The 21,213-nt window shown below is 35.9% G+C and overlaps 1 protein-coding gene across 1 annotated transcript in view; it reads left to right on the top strand.

The window, feature by feature from the left end:
* The window catches only part of FBXL17 (F-box and leucine rich repeat protein 17), a 155,392-nt gene that overhangs the window by 39,657 nt on the left and 94,522 nt on the right, over positions 1–21,213 (top strand). The window contains exons 5-6 of the mRNA XM_070742950.1: positions 9,403–9,510; positions 15,430–15,560. Coding sequence (XP_070599051.1) covers positions 9,403–9,510; positions 15,430–15,560 — 239 coding nt within the window. The remainder of the gene's footprint in view (positions 1–9,402; positions 9,511–15,429; positions 15,561–21,213) is intronic.

Raw genomic sequence — 21,213 nt, forward strand, 5'->3', positions numbered from 1 at the left:
TGAAACATCTACAAGAAATTTCTTTCATGAAACATCTCCTGTACTTGGGTTGCACTTCTCAGTTAACAAAAAGGGGGTATCTAGATGTCTGAATTTACCTGTGAAAAACTCCCAGAGAGGAATGGACTCCTACATGTTGTAACAAACTGTTTTTTTTAAGGTAGAAGTAATGTAAAAAGTTAGTGATATCCACTGTGGCCTTTTAATCTAAATTTCCTACAGAGAAGTACAAACACTTTTATCACCAGCAATAGCTGATAAAATAAGTGCCTTATCTTTGCCAGACTTTTTAATACTTCCACTGCAAAAGAGAGCTTTAGTTTTGATTGAATCCTAGTGCTTTTTTTTTTCCTTTAGAAGTTTTTTGTCTCTTTTTGAAGTTCTTTTGTTGAAAGAAGACAATTTTCAGATCAGCAGTGAAGTGTTTGCACAGATGTTCTAACAATATCTAACATAATTGTTTTAAAGTTATGTTCCTCATTCTTTCATACAGAGGTACCTCTATAAGAAGTCACTGTTGGCAAGATATAAGGATGAAAGCAGGCAAAATCAGAAATGATTTAGTGATTTGCAATCTTTTTGGTGCAAATTTCTAATTCAGAAATTTGATGCTATTATATGGGATTTTTCATAACTGCATGCAAATAAAGCATCAGAACTCACTTGCTGATTCAGTTCAGATACTCACTGGATAATCCTTGACTTTAAATACTGTATACTACTATACAGTAGTCTGATGTAATCACAAAGTTTGATTCCCTTGTTCTATTTCCTTAGTTCCCTTTAAGTTGCAAAATATAGCTTTTACTTTAAACATTTTAAAAAGAAGAATAACAATTGTATATTCATGTAAGGCTGCAAATTATATTCCTTAGCTCTTTCCATACTTTTTGCTCCTAATTCTGCCAGTTTGGATGCCATAGCTCATAAAAAGGAATTTTAGCCATTCACTGGAAATTAAAAAAATATTTTTTGTATATATAAGCATTTTTATATATTTAGGTACAGTCATTGTATTCATATTTTTATAAGTTTGGGGAATACATATCTCTTTGGATTCTACCAAGGGCTTTAAATGGTAACATAAACACTTGAATTCTCAATCTGCATGGCAACATGTTATTTTTAGGTCAGCAAGTGATGAATTAAATTAGAAAATAACAGATAATATTTCATATTTTGAACGTATTGTATGGTTTGACTATGTAAGCAAAACTAGAACGTAGAATACTTAAAACAAGTATGTACTTTTTAATATAACTACACCAAGTGTTTGTGTTAACTGAGGCATTCACTTTACAGGTATTGTGTCCCTCAACTCCATGGTGAATAAATCATATACCTTGCTTGCAAGTCTCTGTAGATCATTTTGAACACAGGGCTGCCAGCCACCTGCAATTTAATTTTAAAACAATTTTTCTACCATCCCAAAAGTTAGCAGGTTTCCATATAATTGTACTCCAAGGGAACTTTACATATTATGCTTTTCAAGCAGTATTTTAACAATCTACAATAAACAATATTTGGCACAAAAGCAATATAATAATTTAAATAAGAGGTTATATTTTGTATCTTCATAAAGTATAACTTCATTGTTGTCATCAGAACAAAGAAAAGTTGTTTTAAATGACTGCATTTCCTTATTTACATTTGAGGGAAGGTATTATGTTGGCTGATATCTGAAGGACACAATTAGGGATTTTGTTGCTCTAAGCCAGACCTGGGCAAGATGAGGCCTGGGGCCAAGATGCGGCTTGCCCACTGTCTGTGACCAGCCTGTGGAGGTTGGTCCAACCTGTGCGCGTGCATGAGCGCGGCCTCGCCACCTGCGCACAGAAGCAAAAAGGGAAAAAGCAGCAGTTGCGTTGTGCTTGTTGTTCGGCTGACGGCGCTACCTACACTGGAGCTCTTGCCTCGCTCTCTCCACCTTTCCCGTAAGTTGACTTAACCTTCTTTGGAAATTCGTGGCGGAGCCACTCCCATCCCCAGTGGGGGGGAATCAGGTTGGGGAGTAGGGAGAGAATTGGAAGGCTGAGAATGGAGGGAAGGAAGGAGGAAGGGAAGGAAGGGAGGAAGGAGAGAAGGGAAGCACAGAAGGAAGGGAGGAAAGAAGGAAGGAAGGAGAAATGGAGGGAGGGAGGAGAAATGGAGGGAGGGAGGAAGGAAGGAAGGAAGGAGAGAAGGGAAGCACAGAAGGAAGGGAGGAAAGAAGGAAGGAAGGAGAAATGGAAGGAGGGAGGAGAAATGGAGGGAGGGAGGAAGGAAGGTAGGAGAAATGGTATTACTCTGGAAATATTAAACTATTAAATATGAATCTCTCCCCTTTTATGGAAAGCAAACAAGTTCCTTGATAGATAAAAATAGAAGTAGAAAGAAACTAGACAACTTTAGAATTTTTTTTAAAAAAATGAAATAATCAGGTAGCAGTATATGAATTGAATGAATTATTAACTTAAAATTGGATAAAGGAACTTTCCAGGATCATAATGTTTTATAATTTGGAATTATAGGGAAGTGATAATGACCAAATTATTTCAACTTTTTTCATTTAGCATCTGTCACCAGCATATGTATACTATATATCAGGGGTGGGCAATTAATTTATAATTATATAATTATAATATAATTATAATATATAATATAATATATAACTTTTCTCGATAAGAACCAGGTGTTCAAGATATAATATATAATATATAATTATATATATAATATACAATATAATATAATATATAATTATAATTTATAATTATAATATAATTAACGCAGTTCTACCCAATAATATACAGTATATACAACTGAGTTAATTATATTAGTCCGGCCCTCTAAAACTCCCAATTTCTCATGTGGCCCTATGGCAAAATTAATTGGCCACCCCTGCTCTAAGTAATGCAAAAGTTGGCATGAATGTCTTTTAAACACATCCTCCTTGAGGTTATGCAAATGTGTGACTTCCACGAAGTGGAAAAGTACATGTTGAAATATTTCTTTTTAAGTATAAATAATAATTTTGAAACTTGCTGAAATCCTATAACATTGGAAAATTTGGGATGATTGACAAGGCATATGAGCCATTGCAAAAACATCAGGAAGCAGAACCCTAGGGCTTAAACACATCCAAGATTCTTTTTCAACTTGTACATCTTGACTTGTAGGACTGCATCATTAACCATGAATTAGATAAGGTTTATTTGAGGATGACTTCCCTAAAAAGTTTGAAGTAGAACATTGTATAAGCAAGGTATCACATAATCTCTTTGAAGAAACTGCCAATTTACTTTTGGAATGTAGCAGAATGTTTTGCCTGTTTTAAAGATCATCTTTTTTCAAGTATCTATCTGATTTTCATATTCTTCTGCAAGTGACTTGACTATTAACCATTGTAGACATCTCAGAAAAGACATCTGAAGGGAATATAGCTATTCTAATTAGCAGTGAGTAAAAAAAAAACCTGCATATCCCTTCTGCCCTTGGAACTCTTGGTAGAACTTCTTTGCTTATATCTCAAAGAGATGCAAATTATGTTTAATATCTATGCCTCTCCATTTAAAATGCAGACCAGAGTGTTCTTGGCTGGTCTTTAAAGTGGTTCTTTCCTTGGACTCATGTATATTAAATGGCTTCCTTGCTGCACGGTTGAATATCTTTTGGGAAAATGTCAGACAATCACTGTTGTCTGTGTATTCCCATAACACAACATCTTTACTGTTCAATTTGGAGTTAAAGCCACATTTGAAAAGTGACTACTTTCCACTAATGACATTGAGTAAAAAAAGCCAACCAGATCTAACAAATAGTATCACTCCTGAATAATATTTCCCTTGGGTCAAAAGTGCACACATTGCGAAGTTTAAAATGCTCTGCTGCTGGGAAAACCTCTATATACTTTAAAATGTCTCCAATGCAACGTGATCTAGGAAGTGGATTAGGCGAACCCAATGTCCCAGTTCCATATGAGGCTATGAGTGTAAATGTCTTCTACAACTCCCAATGTTCTATCAAGATACCTAGAGAGTTCCTCAATATCTTGTATGATCCTGTGTGTTTCCTTGTGAGAAACTGCTTTCTGGAGCTAAACTTTAAACAAAAGTTTGTTTGGAGAAACTTGGTTTTGCCACCTGGCTGCCAATTTTGCCTCAATACATCCGAATGATGAGAAACTGGTTAAACAATCATATTTTCCACCCAGAAATCCCACTGGATTGTTTGCTCTATTTTCTTCCTCTCCACCCCCTAAATATTGTGTAGGGCCTCCTCTTACCCTGAACTCCTGAGCTGAAGAGATCTTCAAAAAATAACTGAAGAGAAGTAGGTGGGAAGCCGGCCCAAGGCCTGTGGAGATTCTGAGGAATGGAAAAAAGAGCACATGTTGTCTCTCAAGAGATGCAAGAGGCCTGGACAAGTGGACCTAAGTCTTTGGTAGACCTCCCAGGACCTCTCCCATTCTTTGAGGCACCTCATGCTCTGTTAAGACTGATCTCATTCGAGACAACAATGAAATCACATACAGACAAGAGGTTGAACAACTAGCCTCGTGGTGTGACTGGAACAATCTGGAACTGAACACTCAAAACCATAAAAATGGTGGTAGACTTCAGGAGAAACCCTCCCATTCTACCATTTCTTACAATACCGGACAATACAATATCAACAGTAGAGACCTTCAAATTTCTAGGTTCTACCATATCTCAAAAACTAAAATGGACACTTACCATCAAAACGTCATCAAAAAAGCACAACAAAGAATGTTCTTTCTGCACTAACTCAGGAAGCTCAAATTGCCCAAGGAGCTGCTGATACAATTCTACGGAGGAATTATTGAGTCTCTCATCTGCACCTCTATAACTGTCTGGTTCGGTTCTGCAACCCAACAAGAAAGACACAGACTTCAAAGGATAATCAGAACTGGGAAAAAAATACTGTCAATCTGTCTTCCATTGAGGACCTGTATACTGCACGAATCAAAAAGAGGGCTGTGAAAATATTTACTGAGCCCTTATATCCTGGACATAAATTGTTTCAACTGTTCCAAATGACGCTATAGAGCACTGCACACCAAAACAACTAGATCCAAGAACAATTTTTTTCCTGAACGCCATCACTCTGCTAAACAAATAATTCCCTCACCAATGTCAAAGTATTCACTAAGGCTACATTACTATTACTATTAGTCTTCTCATCGTTTCTATCACCCATCTCCTCCCACTTATGACTGACTGTAACTTGTTGCTTGTATTCTTACAATTTATATTAATATTGATTGTTTAATGATTGCTTATTTGTGCCCTGTGACAATTATTAAGTATTGTACCTCACGATTCTTGACACACGTTTCTTTTATGTACACTGAGAACACATGCACCAAAGACAAATATCTTGCGCGTCCAATCACACTTGGCCAATAAAGAATTCTCTTCTCTTCTCTTCTCTTCCCTTCCCTTCCCTTCCCTTCCCTTCCCTTCCCTTCCCTTCCCTTCCCTTCCCTTCAATTCTCCCTAACCTGTATGGTTATTTAATGGGTGCAACTGTTATTGGAGGTAATTGTTATGCTCAATAATCATTTTATTATAACATACATGGAGCTCACTTAGAGTCCAGCTACAATGAAATAAAATAAATGAACATATCACTTAACTATAGTTTATATAATTTGAGACATTTCTGGATTTCTTGGTACGATTAAAGGCTGTTAGCACGGGACAGATGCTTAGAAATATTGGAGAATTTATAGGCAAATTCTTTATTTGTCTATAAAATTATTTTATCTGTATATTTGTTTCTTAGAATTGAGCTGTATCACTGGGTATACATATGAAAGAACAAAAATAATTTAAAATCATATAAAGTAAATATGGAGTCTTAATTTCATTTTGCATTGCTCATTGTTAAAAATCACATTTGGACATAGCTTTATTTTATGTCAAAGATAACTATGCCCTTTTTATTTTTTTAAACAATTAGTAGTTCTCCACTTAAAATTCAGTAGGAATTAGAGGGATCTGATTGTTGCTTGGCAAAAGGAAATCGTGCTTGAACAGAAAATTAGAAACAACTCCTTAAATATGCAACTTCTAGAAAGTAATGAAACTCTGGGATTTTTTTGGGCGGGGGGGGGGGGGTGAAGTCACCAGGCTTCTTATTCCAAGATAGCAAGTAAATATTTTCAATGCCAAAGACTGGAGTGAAAAGTTGTAGCCAAATTTTAAAAGAATTACTCCAGAATTAAGCCCAATAGTCTCAGTCCTTGCAGAGAGTTACCAATTTACTTTCATAACAGTCTCCCTTCATTAAATTTTTTTGAAGTTTTAAAAATTATATTGTCAGTTGGAAGTTTCCAAATTACATTTAGGAGATAAAAAGATGATACATTGGAAATCTAGTAAATCCCCTGGTATTTTACTTGACAGTACAGAGTTAAAATATCCATTGCTATATGAGGTACTTGGGCTGTGAAAATACATTAATTTTTTATATTAAAGTGGTAAGAAATGCTGACATGGAGACTGCAAGTGCTGACTGGAGACTTTTAGACTATTTTTCTTTACTCAAGGAACTAATATTTACAGTTTATAGGTTTATTTCTGGCTAGTCAAAAAAAAAAAAAGCCCAAGAACTCCAATTGTACAAAATTATATTTGGTATTAATAGGATGCTATGAAAAGCTGAAATTTCTACCATGTTTAAATAGTAAAATATACAACATTGTTATATTAATATTGTAAGCCATCCTAGTAGCTTAACTTAAGTAAGAGGGGCTGCCCATAAATTTTATTTAAAAGATAAATACATTAAAATAAATAAATAAATAATTTTTAAAAATGCAAGAGTGCTATACTTTTAAAAATTAAACTAAATGGATAATTTTAGCATAAAGATCAATACAAGCAGATGAAATAAAATGCATTTCCAAGAATAGACAAAAGAAAAAAAATGTAATGAATTATTTTATTGATATGCAGGTGTATCTGGTAAGCCAGGGGTGTCAAACTCACGGACATAGGCAGGATGCGTCGCATGCTGGCTCTGTCCCTGCCCGGTTTAGCAAAGGGAAAAAACTCCCGATACGTCCCATGATGCTGCTGTGACACCATGAGCTTGGCACTCCTGGGGTGGTAAGCTAAGAATAGGCTATCCTTTTGAGCTGAGAATATATTTAGGATTTGGGAGCATATAGTGATAGGCACGCTTACAAAATGGTCACTTAGATAGGGTTTCCTGTTCACAAAATAGTTGCTGGTAGTGGTCATGATTACAAATTGTGGGTCTCTAAGGTAAGAAATTCTTTACTTTTTATGGAGACAAAGGCAATAAATATGATGCTAGATGCTTTTGCTATGCTTTTGCTGAAGGCCAACTTTTCTATTTGTTTTAAAATAAAGAATGCTTATTTTTATTTTTCTAAGTTAGGCGTTGCACAGAGCCTGGTCAACAAAAGGGATTTGTGGTCACATTTAAAGCCCTGGCTACCATGTTGCTTTTTGTGTTTCTCTTTCCAAAAGATCAAACTTACTTGATACTATAGTGGGCAGTTATGCTTGCCGTTGGTCAATACTAAAGATGGTTTTTTGAGATAATTGTGATATAACTGAAAAAAGATGGGCAATTAAGTAAATGTAATTTGATTTTCTTTTTCAACATGTATTGAAAGTGAAAAAGCTACATTAACTTACCATATGAACCAGTTGTTTATTTTCTTGACTATCCACATTATTCTCAAGAATCCCATCTAATACCAAAGTTCAAAAAGTATCAATGCTCTTTTTCCCTTCATCTTCAAAATCCAACTTAGGGAAAACCTTTTTCTAGCTGGTGATGATTCTTATAAATATCTCTTTGAAGAACTTAAATACTATTCACCAAGTGAATGAAGGAAGCTTTGAACTCTGCCTGAAGCGATGACTGTTGCAGCTGCTGCCCCCAGCCTGTGCTTCAGTCCTAGCTCTGCTGTGGCACTTACAAATAGAGCTGGAGTGGCGCAGCAGGTAGAGAGCTGTACTGCAGGCCACTGAAGCTGACTGTAGATCTGTAGGTCAGTAGTTTAAATCTCATCACCGGTTCAAGGTTGACTCAGCCTTCCATGCTTTTGAAGTTGGTAAAATGAGGACCCGGATTGTGGGGGCAATATGCTGGCTCTGTTAAAAAGTGCTATTGCTAACATGTTGTAAGCCGCCCTGAGTCTAAGGAGAAGGGGGGGGGGCATGAAAATTGAATAAAATAAATAAATAAATAATGCCTTGGCATCGCAGCCTTAGGCAACGGTATGTTGCCCTTATCATACAGAGCTGAGAATTTACCACACACCACATTTCTTCAGGTATTTTTCTTCTGTTGTGCAGAGATCTATGCAACCAATCGAAGATAGCTCTAGACACACTAGGCTTTATTTCCTGAAGCCTGTTTGTGTAGGGTTTCTGCAGCCTTTGGGATCTCCTCAAGAGTTTTCCCGAAGCCTTTGAAAGCTTCTCAAGTCATGCAGGGCTTTCAAAGCCTTCTTCAGTTTGAAAACCTAACATGCTTTGGAAAGGATTGGTAGCCCAGCACAATTAGAATTGTCACATAGGTGCCTTGACATGCTCACCCAAAGGAGCAAGGAAAGGCATGGATCAAGCTTGTGGGTAGCAGAATTCCAGCTACTGAGAACCTTCTATGGGTTTCAAAAGCTCAAAAGAATCCCTTCATGCAAAGGTACATCCAAAAGCAAGCAAATTCATCTAGTTTGCCTGCAAGAACTTTGATTGCTTATCCTTTCTCAAAATTAACTGTAAAAGTATATGTGCATTGCCTTCAGTATATTTTGGATTCTAAAAAAATTGAATGTTTAGGTGTTTTAAATGTTCTGGTGTTCTGCCAGCTTTGAAAGAGGCTAGTAATTTCTGGTTATTAGTTTAAGATTCAATAAAATAGGAGAAATGATTTTTATTTTATTATACTTACAAGTACAACCAATTTTTCTATTTTGATTCTGTGTATTTTACTGATATTTATCAGGAAAGAGGAAAATTTTAAATCTTATTCTTTGTTATCAACATGTATTTAAGGTTCATTTTTAATGCTGTTATTTAAAAAAATATCCTGCAAGCCATCATGCATTTATTTAGACTGTTTTCTTTGATTTTTTAGAATTCTTTCTTTTTAAAATTCTTTTTAAGGGAAAGATCAGAAGCAACATGATTTTACTGAAAGAATAGTAGATGTTTGGGACAAACTTCCAGCAGACATGGTTTGCAAATCCACAGTAACTGAATTTAAACATGCCTCGGATAAACATATATCCATCCTAAGATAAAGTACAGGAAATAGTATAAGAGCAGACTACATGGACCATGAGGTCTTTTTCTGCCGTCAGTCTTCTATGTTTCTAATTCAGAATAATCTAAACTTCTTTTCTCTCTCTTTATTTAGGTAACTGATCAATCTGTTAAAGCATTTGCTGAACATTGTCCTGAGCTACAGTATGTTGGGTTTATGGGCTGTTCTGTTACATCTAAAGGAGTGATACATCTTACCAATGTAAGTATATTAACTAGGTTATTTACAGATATTTCTAAACAGGCAAAGTCTTGCTAGATGCATCAACATTGATTACATTACATATTAAAGAATAGGTTAAGGAATAGGGATCAATTTTGTGATGGATGGAAGCTCTTGCAAGAATGCTTAAAACTATGGTGGATGACTATAATCCAAACAAAGGACACTATAGGCTATAAAATATAGCAATAGCAAGAATTTAGAAGCAAATTTCTTTTCATAGCCTTTTCTATTTAGTAGTGAAGCTTGTTTTGTTCAAACAAACATTCCTTCTTCAGAACTCCCTTTCCTTGTCAATTAACATCACCTTAGATAATAATAATAATAATAGCAATATATTAAATTTATATTCTGATTCTCAGCAGAATTGTCAGTGTATTGTGTTGTTAGGGATGTATGTTCATTACATGTAGTCTTCACCTTACATTTCTAATAGTGTCTGGAATTGTCATAAGTCAAAGTGCTCACGTCACCAGATTCAGTTTTGCTATCATTATTTTTTGTGCCAATCATGAATAAGCAGATGCCAGGGTCATTTATTTAATTCTATGGTGGTTTTTTTGCAGGAGAAATGCAAAGTTGAGGCAATTTCCAGCCACACAATATGTGATCATGTGACTGTGGGATGTTTGTAGCTGTTGGAAACCAAAACTGGGTCAATAGTAGCTTTGGGGGGGTCCATTATAACTTTGACCAGGCATAAGTGACTGGTTGTAAGTCAAGGACTACTTGTGATTAATGTTTTAATGAATTAGATTTGCCACTTTCATTCTTTTACATCTGTCTGTGGATTGCTGTTCAAATTTTTGCTCTGTCTTTTCCCTTCTATCAACTTTAAAAGAAACAATTTGATACAATTAGGAAACTTCACCCAAGATATAGGTTTTTCATCCATAATTTTAATGAATGTTTCTGATACTTATCTATGCAGGGTTTCATTGTTTACCTCCCTTCATTATGAGAACTTTCTGTTTGTTCCCACTCTCTTCTTTTTCAGCCCAGTATAATTCTTATAGGGTTAAAATGAGGAAGAATGACATCCTGAGCTCCAGACAAAAGGTGAAATATAAATGTAATTAGTGAATAAATCTTGTTTTCCACTAATACAGAGCAGAGATAATACCAGTTGTAATTTCCCTGATTCACTTTTTTTAGTAGTTACATTTTATTGGCCACTTGCTAATCCTCTAATACCAGAGGCTAATATTAAAAAGATATATTACAAGAGAGATATTTTCATTTCTGGCTTCTTTAAGAACAGTTGAAAAGTGTTGTATTTCCTTTTGGTTGATCAGTTTGGAGCTTAAGATGTGTCATCACAGTTTGCCTCAGCTCTTTAGAATTGCTTCCTAAACCATCCACTAAGGTATAGGGTCTGTTATGTATTTTCTATTATACCAGAAAAGGCAGTATTAGCCCTTGTAAAATATTATAACTTCATCATGTTGTAGACTTTATTCTACAACTGCATTTTTTCCTGCATGCTTCTGACTATTTTTGCAACAGGGAAGGCGTCACAGATACTCTCTCTCATCCTCACTCATAGCGCCACAAACCAAACAGTAACAACTTAACAGAAAAATATTGAATTTCTAATCAGCTGCTTCTATGATGAGATGAGGAACATAGGGTGGCATTGGGTAAGGGAATGGCTCTAGTAGTGTCAGTCAACAGGGAGAGGTAGTCCAATGCAGGAAGCACACTTTATGAACAGAAAAAAGTGGATAAGGGAAGAAAGTGGAAAACCAAACTGGCAAAGCTGTACAAAGAAAGGTCAACCCTTCTCTGTAATAATTTATAAGTGGAAGGTAAGAAAAATCAGGCTTGTAGGACTAAGGCTATGCGGTATTTTACTAAAAATAAAAACCTTTCAGTTCATGTTCAGCTTGGTCATCAAAACAAATTTTAGATTCGAACTCTCCTGCAACCTCTGACAAAGAAAACATAAGGATGATGATGATGATGATGATGATTATGATGATGATGATGATGATGATAACAACAACAACAATAAAAATAACAAGGGGTAAAAAGGATGTGAGGGGTCAGTAAATATTTTCACGGCCCTCTTTTTGACTCATGCAGTATACAGGTCCTCAGTGGAAGGCAGGTTGGCAGTAATTGTAGGTTGTTGTTTTTTTGCAATTCTGATTATCTTCTGAAATCTGTGTATGTCTTGTTTGGTTGGAGAACCGAACCAGACAGTTATAGAGGTGCAGATGACAGAGTCGGTAATTCCTCTGTAGAACTATATCAGCAGTTCCTTGGGCAGTTTGAGCTTCCTGAGTTGGCACAGAAAGAACATTCTTTGTTGTGCTTTTTTGATGATGTTTTTGATGTTAGGTTACCATTTTAGGTCTTGAGATATGATAGAACCTAGAAATTTGAGGGTCTCTGCTGTGGATATTGTGTTGTCTAGTATTGTAAAAGGTGGTAGAATGGGAGGGTTTCTGTTAATGTCTACCACTATTTCTACAGATTTGAGTTCCAGATTGCTTTGGTTGCATCATGAGGCTAACTTTTCAATTCTCCGTCCGTATGCGGTTGCATCGTTCTCTCGAATGAGACAATTTTGTATTATCTGCAAACTTCAGTAGTTTAATAGATGGATTGTTTGAGATGCAGTCATTGGTATACAGAGAGAAGAGAAGTGGTGACAGCACCCAGCCTTGGGGGACCCTGTGCTAATTGTACAAGTATCTGATTTGATTTTTCCTAGCTTCACCTGCTGCTTCTTGTCTGTTAAGAAGTTAGAAGAATGTCCGGCATGATGGTATTGAATGCTGAACTAATGTCTACAAAGAGGACCCTTGCGTAGGTCTTTGGAGATTCAAGGTGTCGTAGAATGTATTAGAGCCATATTAACAGCGTCATCTGTCAATTTATTTGCTCGGTATGCAAATTGCAGGGGGTCTAACAGTGATCTGTTATGGTTTTCAAATGGGACATCACTATCCTTTCAAAGGTTTTCATAAATACAGATGTTAGAGCAATTGATCTGTAGTCATTTAGTTCCTTGATGGAAGGTTTCTTTAGCACTGGGATGCTAGTGGAAAGTTTAAAACTAAAAGGAATATGTCAAATCTCTAGTGATTTGTTGAGATTTGGATGAAGATGGAGGCCAATTGGTCAGCACAGACTTTTAAGAAAGAAAGAGTTATCTTGTCTGGGTCTTGTGCCTTTCCTGGCTTCTGTCTGAAATGATCTTGCACTTCCTTTTCTGTAATCAGCAGGGATTGTGAACCCAATGGGATGGGGTCAGTTGTAGGAGGTTTGGCTGGTTTTGGTGGGTCTGGGATGGAAGTTGTGGAGATAGGTGGCTGTAGTTTCCTTTCTAACATGCAGTAGAACACATTCAGATCATCTGCCAGTTGTTCTTTCCTCCAGCTTGAGAAGGAGGTTTGCTACAACAGGTGATGTTTTTAAGAGTTTTCCACATGTTTGCTGGTTCATTTATTGATTTGTTAGCTTTTCAGAGTAGCTTCTTTTTGCTGCTCTGATCTGCCTTGTTAATACATTTCTGGCCTGATTGTACAGCCTTCTATCATTTTTTCTGTAGGCTTCCTCTTTGGAATGACATAGCTGCTTAAGTTTATCTGTGAATCAAAGTTTATTTTACTATATATTCGCCAGTTTCTGGTTGTACATATAGGTCTTCACAGAAGCTGACATATGATGTTACAGTACTGTATCTGTGAGTTCATCCAGGTCTGCAGAGGTACTGCAGCTTTAACTTTGCCTCTTCAGTCCTCATTCCTCACTGATTTAATTGTTGATTTGGTGGCTTTAATCTTTGTCTGTAATCGGGTACAAGGTAAATCATGCAATGATCAGAGTGGGCCACAGCTGCTCATGGTAAGAACCAATAAGCATTTTAAAAAATATTTTGTAGCAGCTGTCTAAAGTATTCTTGCCTATGGTGGAACAATTGGCATACTGAAAATGTTTTGGTAGCTCTTTCCTTAAGTTACTTTTGTTAAAATCACCTAGAATAATGACCAGTGAATCTGAGTATTTGACTTCAAACTCCATAATCTGATCACTTAGAGTGCATAAAGCCTTGTTTATGTAGGCTTGTGGTGCGATATACACTGCCAATAGTAGAAATGATGTGAACTTATGTGGGAGTAAATAGGTTTGCAATTGATAAGTAAAGATTCTTTAGTTTTCTGACTTAGACTCTAAGTTACATAACTTTAATGTATTTTAAAAACCAATGAAAGTACTTTGTTGTTCTGGGAAAATCTCAATTATATTATATTCTTTATGCCTAATTTATGTATTTATTTAGTTCATTACAATCCGGATTGTGGGGGCAATATGCTGACTCTGTTAAAAAGTGCTATTGCTAACATGTTGTAAGCCGCCCTGAGTCTAAGGAGAAGGGCGGCATAAAAATTGAATAAATAAATAAAATAAATAAGGGTCTGTTCTAGGTCCTATTCTTTTTAATATGTTTGTGAGTGACATAGGGGAAGATTTGGTAGGGAATGTTTGCCTATTTGCCGATGACTCTAAAGTGTGCAATAGGGTTGATATTCCTGGAGGCGTCTGTAATATGGTAAATGATTTAGCTTTACTAGATAAATGGTCAAAGCAATGGAAACCGCACTTTAATGTTTCCAAATGTAAAATAATGCACTTGGGGAAAGGAATCCTCAACCTGAGTATTGTATTGGCAGTTCTGTGTTAGCAAAAACTTCAGAAGAGAAGGATTTAGGGGTAGTGATTTCTGACAGTCTCAAAATCGGTGAATGGTGTGGTCGGGCAGTAGGAAAAGCAAGTAGGATGATTGACTGCATAGCTAGAGGTATAACAAGCAGGGAGAGGGAGATTGTGATCCTGCTTTATAGAGTGCTGGTGAGACCACATTTGGAATACAGTACTGTGTTCAGTTCTGGAGACCTCACCTACAAAAAGATATTGACAAAATTGAACAGGTCCAAAGACGGCCTACAAGAATGGTGGAAGGTCTTAAGCATAAAATGTATCAGGAAAGACTTAATGAACTCAATCTGTATAGTCTGGAGGGCAGAAGGAAAAGGGGGGACATGATCAAAACATTTAAATATGTTAAAGGGTTAAATAAGGTTCAGGAGGGAAATGCTTTTAATAGGAAAGTGAACACAAGAACAAGGGGACACAATCTGAGGTTAGTTGGGAGAAAGATCAAAAGCAACGTGAGAAAATATTATTTTACTTAAAGAGTAGTAGATCCTTAGAACAAACTTCCAGCAGACATGGTTTGTAAATCCACAGTAATTGAATTTAAACATGCCTGGGATAAACATAGATCCATCCTAAGATAAAATACAGGAAATAGTATAAGGGCAGACTAGATCGACCATGAGTTCTTTTTCTGCCGTCAATCTTCTATGTTTCTATAAATAAATAAATCATTTCACCAAAATAATCTGTCAATAATTGCCTTTTGAAATTTTTTATAGGTTTATGCTTATAAATATTTGTATCTATTTTATTTATTTATTTTTCACATTTTTGAATTGCCCATCTCTCTCAAACAGGCCAGTGTACAAAAAATGTTAAAATATAAAAACAGCATGCAAGAATTGAAAACGTTAGATTTTAAAAGGAGGAGATTTTAAAAGTTGATTGAACCACTTTAAAATGAGCCCCATAGCTACATTACCATTCTTGACTTCCCACAGAAGGCTGTAGAGCTTTGTTTAACTTCTTTTTGGAAGGCCATGGCTGTTGAGGCCTATTTCACCTCCAGAGGAAGAATATTCCACAGGACACTTATGATGGTAGCGATTTTCTTCCTAAACCCTGCCAAACATTCTCAAAAAAAGATAAAAATATAATGTTTAATGCATATAAGTATATGAATAATTAAGTATGCTTATGTTTTACTTTCTGTTTTATTTATCTTAATAGCTAAGAAATCTTTCTAGCTTGGACTTACGTCATATCACAGAACTGGATAATGAAACTGTGATGGAGATAGTAAAGAAATGCAGAAACCTTACCTCTCTCAATCTGTGTCTGAATTGGATCATAAATGACAGGTAAGTAACTTTTTTTTAATAAAAAAGCAAAGTGAATTGATTGTTCACAATTACAATGGGGCTGAAAAAGACAATGACTAAAGCTATGTTGGGGAAGTATTTTATTGCTTGAATGCCTCCTGTTTAGAAACAGCAACTAGGGCACAAAACAGCTTGGTGAGCTGTGTATTTTTGGGATTGTTTGCTGCCTACAAGGTGCAATGCAGGGCAGCCCAAAGGACATAGATGGGCGGGACAAAGCCCATAATGGGAGTACCCGATTAATGACTCACAATTCTTGGTTAACAATTACAGTGAGAAGTGTCTGTCCTAAGTTGATCCAGTCATGTAATGACTTGCTTCATGACAGCAGCAACTTATGACAGAAATTATGATCCCAATTGTTGTAGGTTGTGGTCTACCTATAAAAGATTATTGAAGGATCTGTTAGTTTAGTGTGTCTATTTACCGTATTTTTCAGAACATACGATGCATTGGAGTATAAGGCGCAACTTAGTTTTGAGGGAGGAAAATAATGAGAAAAAAATTCTGCCTACCAGCATCCATCTGTCTAGCATCCTTAAAAATAATATTAGTGTTGCAAAGCTTTGTTTGAAAGGCTGATTTTTCAGCTTTGCAAAAGCTCTGTTTGAGAGGTTGTTTTCAGCCTTGCAAAGCTCCGTTTCAGAGGCTGCTTTTTCAGCCTAGCAAAGCTCCATTTGAGAGGTGTGGCGAGGCTACATTCGGTGAATAAAACTCACCCAGATTTTCAGCATCTTTTAGGGAGGAAAAAGGTATGTCTTATACTCCAAAAATATGGTAAGTATATTTTGGTTTTTTTAAAAAATTAGATGCTTGCCTAAAATATAGTGTATATATACTGTAGTATAATTGATGGGTTCAGTATGCCCACTTTTAAAAAAGAGATATATTCCATTTATTTACTTATTTCACCAAATTAGAAAAATAAAAAGTAATATATTTTTCCCTTGAAATACTTTGAAAACATTTTTTTATAATTAATACTAAGTATAATTATTGAAGAGGTAAACAAAAATATACTAGAATTTTTTTTTCCAGCTACCTCTTGTTTCATAAATTGTTTTTCCATTCATAGAGGCAACTAATTATATTAGAAGTTTCAGGAAGAAATGAGGATAGAGCATTGCTATCTCACTCCTTCCTCTAGTATTAGTGATTTTTCCAAATACTTATATCAAGATACAGTATTCTTGAAATTGAAGTTTTGAGGTGATAAACATATACATTTTATTTGCATGTCAAAAGGAATACATTATATTTTTCCTTTTGCACAAAGAAGGCAATTACAGGGAAACGAATAATATTTTAGTGAAATAAATATAATTGTATATTCTGGGGGGGAAACAAACCAGGTTGTCAGAACGTAAAGGTAAAAATAGTGCAGAAAAGAGCATATATTTGGTACTTGGTAGATGAAGGGAAGACATCTACTTTAAGGGCCAAGAACTTTAAGGGGTATCTTTAAGTAGTTTTCTTTTCTGGAATTACAATTTTATTAATAATAAAAAACAGATTATTCTGTAACTATATTTGAGTGTCATATTAGATGTTAATCTAATCTCAATACGTTTAGTAACCTTTATTATTATTTTTATTATTTATTAGATTTGTATGCCGCCCCTCTCCGAAGACTCGGGGCGGCTCACAACAAAAACAATATAACAGTGAGACAAATCTAATATTAAAATAAAACATATCTAAAACCCCAACAATTTAAAACCATACAACACATACATACCAAACATAAAATATAAAAGCCTGGGGGAGGATGTCTCAGTTCCCCCATGCCTGGCGATAAAGGTGGGTCTTGAGTAATTTGCGAAAGACAAGGAGGGTGGGGGCTGTTCTAATCTCTGGGGGGAGTTGATTCCAGAGGGCCGGGGCCACCACAGAGAAGGCTCTTCCCCTGGGGCCCACCAAACGACATTGTTTGGTCGACGGGACCCGGAGAAGGCCAACTCTGTGGGACCTTATCATACTAAAAACAAATTTTAATTTTAATTGGATTGAATAAAATAGAATAAACATCAGAGTAAAAGTGCACTGGGCCGTATAGCAGGTCTGTGAAGAGATTCTTTCAGCAGCCATGTGGTTTACTTAATGACCATGTGATTTATTTAATGACCATGGTGTCTTGCTTGATGACCATCATAAAAATGGTTGTAAAATTGAGTCAGGTCACATGGTGACCCCAATGAATTCTGATAAAAATTTCAAACTCAGTTGTAATCATATTGAGGACTATTGTACATTAATGCCCTTCCTGAGTTACATATTGTCCTTTGAATCAGAATGATGGTACTGCACATTAAGAGTCATTTGTAGTAGCTTGCAGAAATATTTTTAAAAGGCCAGTAATTCAAGATACAAAAGTAGAAGATTAAGAATTTAAATTTAGTCTGAAAATATTCAAACATAAATAAAACAAGGATTTTTTTTTATTTGATCTGCTGAAAATTAACAAGAAGAGTAGGATTGGCTTATTGAATATTGGATAGAAAAATGTCTAATTATAATTGTAATGGCCTAGGAGACCAGGAAATCCTTCCTCACTGGGAATTTTAATGCACAGATAAGATACTTAGTAACTTATCTTATGATTAATAGAAGACTAGCTATATTTTTCCTTTATGATTCTATGTGACCACTTTCTAAAAGATAGTTTATTAGATCAAATTATGAAAATAAAATGGTAAAATATTTTTCTGCTTTAAAGTTGGTCCCTTTTGCCTTGGATTAGGTATATTGGCTTAGCAATTTTCTGATTTTGATATGGCCCTTGTTATCTATGGTTTATTATACACAGTTTTGTACATATAGTTCAGACCTTGTTATTTGCAATGAAGGTTTTCATGTATCCAAGGGCCTTTACCTTGGTTTTTATTGCTTTATGGATGCACAGTGCAATAATTCTGATCTGTCTGTACTTAACAGGGAAATTTCTGTAATTTTGTCTCATTGTGAAGCATTAAAGTTAGAAATAAACCAACAGTTTATAGCCATTATCTATGAAATTAGAATTTATGTTGCAGGTATAATTATCTGGGTAATTAGAAACAAATGGCTTTCTCTAAAGTATTAAACAGGTTCATGAATAATAATATCAAAGTATTATACTGATTCAGTGAGTAATAATAACAACAAGGTATTAAACTGGCTCATGAAAAGAAAAATTAATATACATTTTGGTAATAGGGCTTAGGCATCAGAATATAATAACATTGTACAGAAATGGATCAAAAGGAATTGTTTTGAAGATTAAACATGGCTGTGGTGACATTTGTTTTAAATGTCTTGGGATTTTATATACGGAAACAAGAAAGATAAAAAGATTCCAGATTCAGTAGAGTTCCAAACAAAAATTCAAAGAAAAATTCTGCCTGCTACACCTACATTAACTGTATGTTGACACTCATTACATTAGAGTAATAAACTCATTTGAAGTTTATTGACTTTAATTATGGTAGGGATAATAATAGGAAACAATGTTTGGTTGAAGTTTCCAGTGGGAAGGGGGCGTTGGTCTTACCTGATACGCTCCTTCTCATGGGGGTGGATATGGCATCCAGGAATGGGTTGACCTCATCATCTAAGCTGATTGGACTGAGTCTGTCATAGCTGTTGAGGTCACACCTCTGTTGCTATCCCTTCCAGCTTTTGATGAAGACGAAGCGACAGACCTGTTGTGCCATTAGTGTATGAAGTAAGGTTCTCCTCCCACCGATCCCCGACCAGACTATTAACAGGGTGGGGCTGGGTGCTATATCCACCCTCACGAGAAAGAACGTATCAGGTAAGATCAATGCCCCATCTCCATTGTGGTGGATATAGAATCCAGGAATGGGACCTACCAAAGCTGGCTTTTCCTTACAGGTGGGCTGTAGCCTGGTCTGATCACCCCTGGTCTTCCTGAACTGTTTGAAGTACCCGTTTGCCGAATGCCACCTGCACAGAGGCATAGGTGTCTACTAAATGGAAACGGGGAGGACCAGGTAGCTGCACATAGGAGAGAAATATGGAGGAATGTTGGGCACGTCTGTCCAAGCTGAGTGACTGAGTCAAAAATCTGGAATGGATAGCAATGGAGGCGTGTCCTCAATAGCCCTGACAGACTCAGTCCAATCAACTTAGATGACGAGGTCAACCCATATCCATCACTATGGAGAATGATGTATTAATTAGAGGATACAAAACTCTGCAATGCTTTGTAGCAACTTTATCCTTTAACAAGTATAAAGAATAAAGTGCTGGGTAATCTAGCTCAAGTTCCTAATACTGTATAAACCACCTCAAAAGGTACTTCATGAAGCACCCTTAGCACAACTTAGAGAAGTTGCTTCTCTGAATCTCAAAGCATACATGTTATTAAGCATGAAAAAGTAAGCATAGCTATTTACTGGCCTCTTTATTTTTCAACATTTGTATTAACTCCACAATCAAGTACTTGCTCAATGTAGCTCTCATTCACATAAAATACAGTAGCCATAAAAAGTTTACCTGTATAAATGATGCTGTGATTCTGTTACAGACACCAGTCAGCCCCAGGGAAGCACTAAAGTTTTTTCCCCAGTACTGTATTGATAGCCATTGTCTGATTAAATACCAGAAGGGAAACATTGGTCAAATTTTCTGAAAACTCTATGAGTAATTGGAACTTGAGCAGGCTAAGTGCTTTATGTTCCATATCTTGTACAAAAAAGTATTCCAAGCTGCACTCCCTCTCCATCCCCCCCAAATTCCCCCCCCAGACTTTTCCCCCCTACAGCCATCAAACAATTTAAGGCTAAGTTATGCTAAGTTAAGTCAACAGTCAACAAAATTGAGCTTACTGGAATTCATTCATTCATCATTCATTCATTCATTCATTCATTCATTCATTCATTCTTTGCCACCTGACTCCCAGCGATTCTAGATGGCTTACAAAATGTGTAAACTAAAATAAAAAGTAGAAAGGCTTGGCCTAATTTATTTATTTATTTATTTATTTATTTAATTAATTAATTGTAGTTGTCAAACAAGTATAGAGTTATAATTTGTATTAACATAATAAATTATAAAGAAGTGATAAAAAGGATAATAGGACAGAAGGACAGGGACGCTAAGCACAATACAGTGTTCCCTCAATTTCCGCGGGGGATGCGTTCCGAGACCGCCCGCGAAAGTTGAATTTCCGCGAAGTAGAGATGCGGAAGTAAATATACCATTTTTGGCTATGGACAATATCACAAGCCATCCCTTAACACTTTAAACCCCTAAATTACCATTTCCCATGCCCTTAACAACCATTTACTCACCATTATTACAGGTACTCACCACTGAATAGTGATCCTAATATTTATAAACATAATTATTTATTAACAATAATTATTTTTTTGTTATTTATTTGCAAAAATTATTAGTTTGGCGATGACATATGACATCATCGGATGGAAAAAAACGTGGTATAGGAAAAAAACCGCGAAGTATTTTTTAATTAATATTTTTTGAAAAAACGTGGTATAGGCTATCCGCGAAGTTCGAACCCGCAAAAATCGAGGGAACACTGTAGTGCGCTTTTGGTGTATTTTCAATTCCTCATTTTAGTATGTTCCTAACACTGTCTTGTATCTGAATGGTGGGTTTGTGCCAGATG

Source organism: Erythrolamprus reginae, chromosome 2, assembly GCF_031021105.1.
Source record: "Erythrolamprus reginae isolate rEryReg1 chromosome 2, rEryReg1.hap1, whole genome shotgun sequence".
NCBI lineage: Eukaryota > Metazoa > Chordata > Lepidosauria > Squamata > Dipsadidae > Erythrolamprus > Erythrolamprus reginae.